Source organism: Rhinolophus sinicus, linkage group LG04 (genome assembly GCF_036562045.2).
Source record: "Rhinolophus sinicus isolate RSC01 linkage group LG04, ASM3656204v1, whole genome shotgun sequence".
Lineage (NCBI taxonomy): Eukaryota > Metazoa > Chordata > Mammalia > Chiroptera > Rhinolophidae > Rhinolophus > Rhinolophus sinicus.
Genome location: NC_133754.1, coordinates 57304880 through 57317647, shown reverse-complemented (window position 1 = coordinate 57317647; position 12768 = coordinate 57304880). Strand labels below are relative to the sequence as shown.

Sequence of the window (12768 nt, the reverse complement as noted above, 5' to 3'; positions counted from 1 at the left end):
AAACAAGAAGTGGAGGCTCCTGGGGTTCTGGGATTCTGGGTTCCACCCTGGCTATTCTCTCTTTTTAGAAATAGCTACCTGGAAGTTAATTTAATAATTCCATCCTACCCTAGGGAGTGTGAGCCGTCTATTGTTGGTTTTGCACTGCAGTTGTCAACCGATTAACCCCTTTTTGTCTCTTCCTTCCACTCTCCAGCCTTCCTTAATTTAGGACACCCCGGAATTTTCTCCTTGTCAGCATCTGTCACTTAGCAATATTGCGTTTAAGATTCTTCCATGTCTTTTTGTGGCTTGATAGCTCATTTCTTTTTAGTGCTTCCCACCCTCCTTTTATCCCCCACAGCTTTGTTGGGATGAAATTGACATATAGTAAATTGCACATTTTTAAAGTATAGAATTTGATAAATTTTTACCTGTGTAGATGCCCATGAGATTTATCACCACAGTCAAGGTAATGAGCATATCAGTTACTTCAAAAAGTTTCCCTAATCCCTCCTTTCTGCCACCCCTTTCCCATCTCCAGGCAACTGATTTGCTTTCTGTCACTACAGATTAATTTGTATTTTCTAGAAATTTATATAAATGGACTCACACAGTATGTTTTCTTTTTTGAGGGAAAGGGTGTGGCTTCTTTCATGCAGCACAATTATTCTGATACTCGTTCATGTTGTTGCCCCTATAGTTTATACATATTCCATTGTATGGCTTTTGCACAGCCTATTCATCTGTTCATCTACTGATGAACATCTGGGTTATTTTAGTTTTGAACTATTACAAATAAAGCTGCTATGAACATCAGTGTACAAATCTTTGTGTGGACGTAATGCCTTCATTTCCCTTGAGTGTAACTAACTCTTCATTAAATGTTTAATGGCAGGGAACCAAAATACTTTTTTAGATAATTAAAAGATCATTAGAAAATAGACCTAAGAAACAACATATCTATAAAAATACAAAGGTTTGCTAATAAAAATGTCATATTAAGAAATGGAATCAAAAACAGTGTTTGGACCTCACCTTAATTTGAGGGAAGTTAATAAGAATACTGCAGTGTTTAAATAATTTTCAGCAGTGAAAATAAAATTTAATTTTTTGGTTTCTATGAAGGCAACTGACTATATTTCTGAAATTATATTAAGGATTAAATGAATGGGCTTTTCCTTTAGCTTAAGCTATGACTGGTACATAAGTTACAGCCAAATGTGACGTTACTGGAAAAAAATCTAAGGAAATGGTTTTGTAAGTTTTGTGGGTTGTTTTTTTTTTTTTAAGCAGTTGTCAGGACATAGTAAGCTATCTTTAGCCTCTTACTCATGAAGAACACTCCCAGTAAGATTATCAGTTTGTTATTTACATATCTATGCAGAACTACAATCTATTGAGATTTTGGAGAAAATTACTTTTACATCGTTTGATCCTAGTCTGAGAGCATCAATTAAGGGCTACCTAGAAAACATTGCTGAAATTGTAACTATTTATCAAAGCATAGTTATGACTAGATACCTGCATAGTGAGTCAAAGTTTATTACTAGGAAAAGTCACACCGAATATAAGAAGGCTGTAGACTACTATTCTTGCTATGTTCTGCCCAAGTAGTAGATTGCAATCTTCCTAAATTAATGTGCTGTCACTTTCCAAACTATTTCAGTCCACAGATATTTATGGAGAATCTGTGATGTGTCAAACATGAGGTATTGGGCAGTACAGCAGTGCATGAGAACAGAGAGACATAGGTATTCAATCGATGGTCGTGAGCAAATCATTTCTTAGAGCATCGTTTTCAAAACCTTTAAATGAGGATCATGTTGGGCTAAAGTTTTTTTTTCTTTTCTAGTGTTTGGGAGGTTTTCATAAGAAAAGTAACCATAAATATATTCAGGTTCTATCCTTATTTCAGTTTGTCCACACCAATGTTATCTTATCTTAGTATTTAACCATTTTGCAAACAGAAACGGTATCCAGCTTTGTCTAATGCCTAGTATTATATCTAAGAAAATAGGTTTTCAGTTTATGTTATTTAAACAAATTGAAATTTTAGGATTAATATTTGTGACCTTTGAAGTACTAAATAATGGAGATCATTGAAATATTAACTGAAAAGTTTATACTAACTTTCATAATATATTTCTTCTGTCTATTTAAAATTGTCATTGATTTTGACTGTTTTTAGATATTAGTGTGGTATCTACAAGTCATGTTAATTCCAAGTTAGTGTATTTATCCATAATTTGTTTTTAAAATACATTAACTGTTACTATTTTTCACCTTTTAGTTTGTTTTTTGATAAAATATAAATGTTTCTTAATGAGCTGATAACAGTCTAGTTGATTTTAGAGAAATTTATAATTGCGTCTGGTCTTATGTACTATTTAGTGGCTAATATGTGGCAAGTACATTTTTATGTTGCAGTTAGTGATGATACGGGATGGGTTTCAGTGTTCTTTATTTTTGTTTTTTGCTTGATAGCTACCTGATCTTAATATGTTAGCTTTTCTTATTTGTAGAGATCCTGCATATTTTGATGAAAATTGGCTAAACAGAATCAAAACTGAAGTGGGAGATAATTGGAGGTTAAAGGTACTTTCTTTTTATTTTTCCATCTGTAAATAAAAATATGTGTGTATATGTATACTCACATATACTTGTGTGTATATGATACGTGTTGATTTTTGGTCAGATGTATCTAGTGAGCTTTAGAAATGTAAGTAGTCTTTAGTGAAATAACCTGGAATTAAAGATTGTAGGTATCCTGAAATTGCTCACCAAGATATAACGTAAATTAGTAAAGCACAGTGACTGAGGGCATGGACTCTAACGCCAGAGTGCCTGTGTCATATCACAACTCTGCCATTTACTGTCTGTGGGAAAGTCTCTTAGCCATTCTGTGCCTCGATTTCCCCTTTGTGAAACAAGGATTGTAATAGGAGCCACCATAAATGAATTAATGTATGTGTGTAACGTACTTAGGATAGTGCAATAGCAATAGTTGCTAGTGTTGTTATTAATAATGAGAAACTATTTGGAAATAAACTACCATTTTAAGTGAATACATTGATTTTTAAAACATTCTAATTTAAAATGTTAAAATATAAATAAATGAATATACTAGAATAAAGGAAATAAAGTATATTGTCCATGTCTTCAAATTTTTCTAGAAGTATAAACATATTAGTTTATGAGATATTTTTAAATAAAGTTTTCGGTTTATTTTCTTTTTTGAAAATACATCTTTGATTAATCATTGGATCGCACTGCTATGATTCAGCTTCTTTTATTTGGTAGCCACTTCTACTGTCTTCTGTCCTAGGACATTTTCAATTGCTAACATTTGCTAGGTACAGCTAGGTCGATGATCAACAGAATCATAGTATATACACATTTAACTTAACACAAATGCAACCATATGATTTGGGTCAAAAAGAAAGGAAAAAAATGGTTTAATAGTAAGTAGTACAGGTGCTTCTACCTGTCATTTCATCCAGGTAACATATAGCCAGTGACCTGTTCTCTTGAGTGAGTGTGGGAAGACATCTATAGGGTGGTCCCTCATCCTGCATGTTTCTAGGATTCTTCTTCTAGCACAAGTATATTACAATGCTGAGGGTTATACTAACATTTTGAGATATAATAGGTTTTTTGTTTTTGTTTTTTTAACTTTATGGGCTCCTAGGTAAATATTTACTTTAGTGCTCAACTGAAGAAACAGCAGTCTTTTCTGCCAGTGGAGGAATTTGGAGACATACTTTATAGATTATTTTAAGAGATTTCCAAGGGTAATTTTGACTATAATTTTTGCTTAATCTTTTAACCTTAGGAATTAACCTCTATGTAAGACGCAACTCCACTTTTCTGGGGAAAATAGCACTGAACTCAAGTCTTCATTTAGGGTGGTACATATTTTTCTTTACCTGCAGAAAAACTGCATAATTTAATCTTACTGTTAAATCTTATCCAGTTACCCTCCAATGTTTGTCAGTGGTCGTAACATTTTTTTTTTATTTGTTTATTTATTTTTATTGGGGAAGGGGAACAGGACTTTATTGGGGAACAGTGTGTACTTCAGGACTTTTTTTCCAAGTCAAATTGTTGTCCTTTCAATCTTAGTTGTGGAGGGTTCTGTTCAGCTTCAAGTTGTTGTCCTTTCAGTCTTAGTTGTGGAGGGCGCAGCTCAGCTCCAGGTCCAGTTGCCGTTTTCTAGTTGCAGCGGGCACAGCCCACCATCCCTTGCGGGAGCCGAACCGGCATCCTTGTGGTTGAGAGGACATGCTCCAACCAACTGAGCCATCCAGGAGCTCAGCGGCAGCTCAGCTCAAGGTTCCGTGTTCAATTTTTTAGTTGCAGGGGGCGCTGCCCACCATCCCTTGCGGGAGTCGAGGAATTGAACTGGCAACCTTGTGGTTGAGAGCCCGCGCTCCAACCAACAACTGAGCCATCCAGGAGGCAGCTCAGCTCAAGGTGCCGAGTTCAATCTTAGTTGCAGGGGTCAGAGCCCACCATCCCTTTTGGGACTCGAGGAATTGAACTGGCAACCTTGTGGTTGAGAGCCCACTGGCCCATGTGGGAATCGAACCGGCAGCCTTCGGAGTTAGGAGCACGGAGCTCTAACCGCCTGAGCCACCGGGCTGGCCCCGGTCATAACATTTAAAATTTAACATAATTGGGAACTTAATTTGTTATATAAATATCTTAGATCCCTAAATTAAGCCATTGAAAGTACTTTTTTGATGAAGGTAATTCAAATATGCTGTTGCATTTATTTTTTATATTTAGTTTATGATTAACTATAATAAAATGATTAGTTGATTTAGAAATGTTTTATGTTAAACTATATTTTCATCTGTGTTTGCCTTTTACCCAGTTGTTTTCTCTCTTTAAACAGATAAGCAATTTAAAGAAAATTTTAAAAGGAATCCTGGATTATAATCATGAGGTAAGGACTTTTTTGTCATTCTGCTTGGAAGTATTACTATAGGAGAGTTTAATTTTATAATGTTTTACAGTTGTTCCAAGTAAAGGAAAAATTACCTCAAAATTAATAATCAGTTTGTATTCCATTGTATAGTTTCTAGGATATTGGTTTAAACAACCATCTTTAGATGGTTACTAGATAAATATCTGTTTCACTGTAAATGGATAGTTTATAGATAAATACTAATTTATATAAAATTTTACTTTCTGTTATCTATTAGTTCTCTCTTACTTTACTTGTGAAGTTAGTTTAGAGTCTATGCATTATTATAATCAACTCCCTTGCCTACTTCCATTTTATTTCTTAGCAGACCCCACCCCACCCCATCCCTTAATTAACTCAGTTTATCCTCTTGAGTGTGCATGAGAACAATGAAGACATCACTGGGGAAAAGAGATCAGGCAGTGAAACTAGTTGTACTTTAAATTTCACGATCATAGGTACCAAATCGACACAACACCGCCTAGGAACCTATGTTATTTCCTTACTAGTTGTTTCTCCACAAGTTTACCTGCATTTATACTTCCATCTATACTTATATCCTCTATCTTCACCATCTCAGTAAGTGACCCTACCATCCACCCTACTTACTTATTGCTCAAGCCCCAAACCTACAGATCATCCTGTGGTCCTTTCTTTTAATATCATGAGCAAGACGTAATAGTTAAACCTCCAAAATATAACTTGCTCCATGTCTACCGCCACCCACGTATACCAAGCCATCATTAGTTCTTGCTTGGATTACTAGAGTAGTCTAGTTGATGACCCTTTTTCATTCTTGCCACTCTCTACTCTGTTCCCCACTCTAAAGCCAGGATGATTTTTAAAAGTATAAATTTGATTATGTCACTCTCTCCTCAAAGTCTCCCATGGTTTCCTATCGCATTGAGAATCAAATCCTCACTTCTTATCGTGAGATACCAGGTAAGGCATGGCCCCTCTAACCTCTTACACGTTGTGCCCTAACCCATAGCACTATAGCCACATTCATTCTGCTTCTGTACTTTTAGGATCTTCATTTTTCACTGTAGGGTTATTAGACAGAGACATACCCATTGTCTGCATACAAGTCATTTCATTTGGGGCCACTCAGCTTCCCCATAAAAGAATCTTCCATTCTCCTTCCTGATACACGTATCTTGCTGTCAGCATTTTGGAGTCAAATGGAGTGAAGGTGGCTAGGAACAATCTTACTGTTGGGGGCATGACCCTGTGTTTAATTAATCTCTGCTCTTTCTGGTGACCCCTTGTTCAGAACCTCTCTGGCTCTACTTCTTCAGAGAGTACACATCCAGTCTTTCTGGGATGGTGAAGGGATCAATAGTACCTAGTTTCTTTGCTCAGTGTACAGAAATAGAAATTGGGAGTGAGATTGACATGGCCGCCCTTTCCTTAACAGTGAATTTCTGTTGCTGACACTTTTATCAGTTAGATACTTTATTTGGTCATATAAATATAAACACAATGCTAATTGTTTTATCTCTGTTCAGATTTTAGGACAGCAAATTAATGATTTTGTCCTTCCTGATGTGAACCTTATCGGGGAGCATTCTGATGCTGCAGAGCTGGGAAGGATGCTTCAGCTCATTTTAGGCTGTGCTGTGAACTGTGAACAGAAGCAAGGTAATTTATTTGACGTTAGTGTATGCATTTAAAATAGTAAGAAAAGTAATATATATAAAATGTTTAGTAACGTATAAACGTGTATTTTGTTTATAAATAAATATTTAGTAATATGTAATATGTATAAAAGTAACATATGTTGTATATTTTATTTCTAAATCGCCAGTACAAACAATAACATCTTTTTAAGGCCACCCTCAAAGAATGCCGTTTTTCTCTCGTTTTGCTACTAATTTGTTGTCAAGCTTTAAAAGTTTTGCAAGTTAGAATAAATTTGATTGTGATGACATTCTTTCCCTTTTTGCAAGACTACGTAATTCTTTGAGTAGATTATTTTTAACTACATTGTGATAAAATTTATTAATTGGACAAAGTCCAGCTAAATTAATTAATAATTAGTACCAGTAATGATTATGTAATACACTGGGTCAAATCAGCTCTGGGAACTTAAAATTGGATGTTTTAGATTATAAGTACAAAGGATTTATTTTACAAATATTTACTGAACTCATGCATTATGCTCGGGTTAGGAACACAGTGTCAGACTAAACAGGCATGGTATCTGCCCTCATGGAACTTGTAGTTGAGTGGAGGGGGATGGCAATAAATAATGCCACACAGAACTATATCATCTGAGTAGTGGTGAGTGCTGTGAAGGGAAAGTGTGATGGGGGACAGTCTCGGGTTAGGGAAGTTATTTACACAAAGATATGGAGAGTAATAGGTTAAGAGTAATCTGAATAGTGGAAGCGGAATGTCAGAAAGACCTAGGTTACCTTTGAAGGATTAAAAAACTTAATTGGAGAATAGCGAGGAGGATAAAGGGAGATGAAACAGGAGAAAGGTAGATAGCGACTATTCTAAATGTTGACAACAAAGTATTTTACCGCTATTTACATGACCCTTGAAGAAGATGGCTTTTTCTCCCTATTCCGCTTCCCACCACTCTGGTTCAAGCCGTTGTTTCTCAGTCTGGTTGTGTAGGACACAGCTCCCTGGCCCATGCTGGTAGTATGAGCCTTGCGCTTCCCCCGCAGCTGAGGCTGTTCGTCGCTGGTCGTCCGTTGGCAGCTCACGGTAGCACATGGCAGCCCATGGCTGTTCATGCTGGCTGAGGGCCACTCACGCTGGCTGCCGCCCACTCACGTTGGCCACTGGCGCTCCTGGCAGCACATGGTAGCCCACAGCAGCCTGTGACAGCCCATGGCAGCTCACACCAAGTTTCAGCTGCTCACGGCAGCCCAGATCCAGGGAGAGCTGTTGTTCACAATCTTAGCTATAGAAGGCGCTGCTCACTGGCCCATGTGGGAATCGAACCTGCAACCTCAGTGTTAGGAGCGTGGTGCTCCAACCACCTGAGCCACCGGGCCGGCCCAGAAGATGGATTTTGTTTTAAGTCCCAAATTATTTTTCTTTTTTCTCCTATCCTACCTTTGGTAATGCAAAACAGATTTTTATCTTGCTGTCAGTACTTTTTTGGTGTTCTAGATATAAGTTTAATAACAATCAACATTGTTTTTCTTAAAGCTATGACTAGTTTTATTGATCTCTGATTCAGGAATTTTTTCTGACAATATATTTATTTCTCTGTATCCCCATTCCTTTTAGACTTTAACACGCCATACTCTTACAGTAAATTTTAGCTTGTTTATTCAGTTTAACTCAAGAATTAAAATAGAGAATTTTCTACATTTGTGATTTTTTTTGTGTGTGTGTGTATTACTGAAGTGTCTAACAAGTTTGTTGTCAAAGATTTTAAGATTGGTATTAATAAGAAGATTCAAGACACATTAAATCTCTAACTAGATGCTTTGATTTTAAAAGATGGCTGAAAAAGTATTTAATGTAGTTCATTGAATTCAGATAATAGCTTCTTATGTATTTATTCTGTTAGGAGATTCATCACCTCTTGGGAGTATCCTTAGTACATAAGGGTCCTTGGAAGTGTATAGCTACCATGTTTCCCCAAAAATAAGACCGAGTCTTATATTAATTTTTGCTCCAAAAGACACATTAGGGTGTATTTTCAGGGGATGTCTTATTTTTTCATGTACAATAATCACTTATTCAAATACAGTCATGTCATCATCTTCTGGAACATTGTCATAACATACTAAATACGTCCGTCTGCTGACGATCTTAATTGGAGCTTATTTTTGGGGTAGGTCTTATTTTCGAGGATACATGGTATTAAGATTTGGCTAATCATATTTATTAGAGGGTAGGAGTAGGAAACGACAAGGATGTTACCTACATTCATATTCCTATGGAGAAGAAGACAATCACAATATTCATAGAACATCTTATACAGACCAAGTGTTCTATATAAAACCTAGATTCAGTTTTTCCCCTGAAATTATATGTAAATGATGAAAACTTTAAAACAGGATTTTAACATCTCATTTAGCCATAGGGCATTCTCTGCTCTCAGGAACACAGTTGAGAGCTAAGAATTAAATGAATTGCTGAATTGTTAAGAATTACCTGTCACCGCACATTTATGATATGTAAGGCTTGCTAAAGTGGCGCTGCTATTTACTTACTACCTGACCAACATTGGACAAGATACTCAGCCTGTTTCCTCATCTACAAAATGAGGGTGCAAAATAGTTATGAGGAGTAAATGAAATTGTCTGTGTTCCTTACTTATAATGTTTACTGAATGTCTCTCTTCTGCCTGGTACTCTACTAGGCACTACCAGAACAAAAATGCTTTTTACAGATTAGGAAATGAAGACTCATAAATATTACATGAATCGCTCAAGATTTCTTGCTTGTGAAAGGCTAGGCAAGGATGAAAATGCTTCTCTCTTCCACATTTAAATTTAATACTCTTTATATGAAACTGCTGTAAATTTTCAACCTAAAAGCTGTTTTCATGATACACTCTTTGACAAAGCATACCTTATTCTCTAGCATTGCCTCATAGTAGATCTGCACTTAACAATCATATGTACTTGTATTTGGACTTTTAAAATTTGTAAATTATTTTTTAAAAAGTGGTACATTAATGTAGTTCTCATCATCATTTTATCATTTGGCATTTTACGGTGTTCGCGGGGAAGGGCCTTGACGTGGCAACACCGCTTCTTAACTAACGCTTCCCCTCTCACACCTTACTAATAACTTCCTAACCTCCTTATTCCCACTGTGATTTTCTTCACTTCCAGTAGGCTGTCATTAAGTTTTCCTTCCCCATTATCAGTGCCACTGCTTCTTCTCTTCCATGTTCACAGTCTTTATTTTGAGGGCTATTTAGTCATTCTAGCCATGCCATTTATTCCACAGCCTTGGAATTCTGTGTTTGGTACCTTTGAACAGAAAATCTACAAGCACTTCCTTGCATTCCAACACTGATAGGGTGTTCCTCATTAACAAGCAAAACAAAAAATTGAGCTTAGACTAAAGGTCTTGGTATTTTGTTTGTTTAGTTTTTAACTAAATAGTGGTTATGACTTATTCCTACTATTGACCTAAGAACAATGCCTTTGACTTAAGTGTGTTGTGTATATTTATATGTTTAACCACACATTTGATTGGGTATAAAGTATCCTTACGACAATATTTCAAAAAATGTTTTTTGATGAACTAAAAACCTTGGCATTCACAGCAAGAATGTCAATGTCATAATTTAATGTGCTGTCAAAATACTTTTTTTTTTTTTTTTAAACAAGTTATCTCTCAAGCAAAGGATTACAGTTTGACCTTCCAAAGACATGAGTCTCTTGCCAAAAGGTCACTAACAATTTCACAGTAGACTCTTTCATATAATACTTAGAGTTCTGAGACCAGTTCTTGGTGTTTATTTTTTGGATGTATGGCAGGTTGAGGCTAAAACTTCCTAGTTATTTTATCCTTTTAAATGTTTCTTATAAAACATTTATCATATTTGTTGGAATCCAGCTGGCTTATTATTTTATGCTTAATGCCACTTTCGTCATCCATTGTTGGGTTTGAAAATAATGAAAACTACTTCCACGGCTTTTTAGAAGGCAAGAAGTCTTTTTTTCAACTTTGTCAATACTGACAGCGACAGCTGAGAGATTTTTATTTTTGGCAGGGGTGAAGATAAGATTGATGAAGTTGGTGCTTGAGCTTATTAGAGATGTGGGTCATCATATTAAAGCCCAGGGTTATCCGATATTTATTTAATTATGGTATTAGTTTCTAAGTTTTTCTTTCTTATAGTGGAAAATATTAAGGTTGGGATTATACACAATTCATTGCGTTTATGTCACATAAGAATAAAGCATAGACTTTAAAGTTTTTTAACATATAGCAAAGAATAATGTGAAAGTAAACTGATTTTTAGATTTTAAGAATGGTGATACTCGTATGGAGCCTTTCCACCTTGGCTGTAGGCTTTACCATTTCATTGTTTTACATTCCTGAAAGTGTGCTTTCCGGTGACCTTTAGCTGTAGCGTCAACTTTATAAGGGGTGGTTTGAGGTGAGTGTGGTTGACATATTAAGGAAAGATAAATACTGTGATTTTCAGCCTTTACCTATGGCACATATGTTTAATTATATATGAATAATGCCTAGGAAGAATCAAAACACTGGAAACTAGTCATAAGAATTCATGAAGTGTGTTAGCCTTTACTCCCTTGGCTATCTTTAACTTGAACAGTGACATTCCAGATTGTTCTTGTTTTCAGAGTACATCCAAGCCATTATGATGATGGAAGAATCTGTTCAACATGTTGTCATGACAGCCATTCAAGAGGTACGTACGTTGGAGCTTTGTGCTTACAGTTTGTGAGAAATTAAAGGAGCAAACATGAGTTTAAATAATAGAAGTAGAAATTTTAAAAAGAAATTCTCATTGTGTGAGAATTTTTTCTTTATACTTGTGATACAGCTTGTCTCTTTTTTATTAAAGAAAATCATATTCATTTAAATCTTAAACATTTATCTTACAGGTATAGATATTCAGTAACTAGTCCCAATTTTTAAAAAAATGCCCTAATGAACTAGGAATAGTGGACTAATTCCTAAAGCCTTTATAAATAATTTCCGTCTTAAACCAGCAGTCTGCCTCATGCTTAACTATTGGTTTCTTGTTTGGCAGAAAATGGGTCTTTAACTCCAACCATACCCAAAGCAATTTGTAGATGTCTAGATGAATATTTTTATTGAAACTATGGGGGAAGAAAAATATCTTTTTCCTCTACCCTTCCAAGTTCTCTGCTGGGGCCTCTGTAACAAAAGACATTAATAAGAGAAAACATAAAAATTTATTTAATACAAGTTTTACATGACACAAGAGCCTTCATAAGGAAATGAAGACCAAAGAAGTATTTAAACTTGAGTGTTTTAATGCTAAGTGTGATAAAGAGTGGAGAATCATGGAAAACTGTGATAAGGCAAAAAAGGGCTTGAGCTAAGTGTAGTAAACTGGGGGAAACAGCAAGTGCTGTTCATTCAGATTCCTTTCAGCATCTCTCTGTCTTCCAAGGTAAGGCTGCTCCTTTTCTCTTGAGTATAGGAAAGGCACCTCTCATGTGAGGATCTTATGACCTGCTTCGGGGGAAGTTCAGAAAATCTTGCCTGCGCCTGCTGTTTCTCAGATTCCTTCAGCTTGAAATATTTTATGTGCCAAGGTGCCATGTTTTGGGGTAGCATGTCCTGAATTCCAGCAAATGTAAAACGTAAAACTATAAAAGTAAAAATAAAATACAGATTAATAACTGGTTGATCTAAGGATATGAGAATGTTTTTAATCATAAAAGCAGTGGAAGAATCCCTTAAGGGAACTAGAAAACGGTATAGAAAAAAATATAGCAGACAAAAAGAAATGCTAAATGCAAATTAAGATAAAGCTTTTTTTTTTTTTTAATCTGACCAACTGACTAAATTCAGAAATTTCTACACCCTCAGGTTTGATGATTCATTAGAATGATTAAAAACTCAGGATGATGACAGTTTTATTATAGCTAAAGAACACAAATCAGAACTATCCCCCTCTACAATGCATAGAGTGAGGTCTGGGAGGGTCCTTAATGCAATCTTTCTGTTATCCCTTCCCCATGCAATCAAGACACGTCACCCTCTGAGCACATTAATGTGTGGCAATATGCCAAGTACCTTCAAACAAGGCAGTTCTCCAGAGTTGCCTTGTCCAGAGTTTTTATTGGGGTTTCGTTATGTAGATATGATTGATTGAATTATTGGCC

The 12768-nt window shown here is 35.8% G+C and overlaps 1 protein-coding gene across 2 annotated transcripts in view; it reads left to right on the top strand.

The window, feature by feature from the left end:
- The window catches only part of HOOK3 (hook microtubule tethering protein 3), an 86730-nt gene that overhangs the window by 10889 nt on the left and 63073 nt on the right, over positions 1 to 12768 (top strand). For both annotated transcript variants that reach the window (XM_019742063.2, XM_019742062.2), the window contains exons 3-6: positions 2505 to 2577; positions 4880 to 4930; positions 6460 to 6592; positions 11251 to 11318. In XM_019742063.2, the coding sequence (XP_019597622.1) occupies positions 2505 to 2577; positions 4880 to 4930; positions 6460 to 6592; positions 11251 to 11318 (325 nt within the window). The remainder of the gene's footprint in view (positions 1 to 2504; positions 2578 to 4879; positions 4931 to 6459; positions 6593 to 11250; positions 11319 to 12768) is intronic.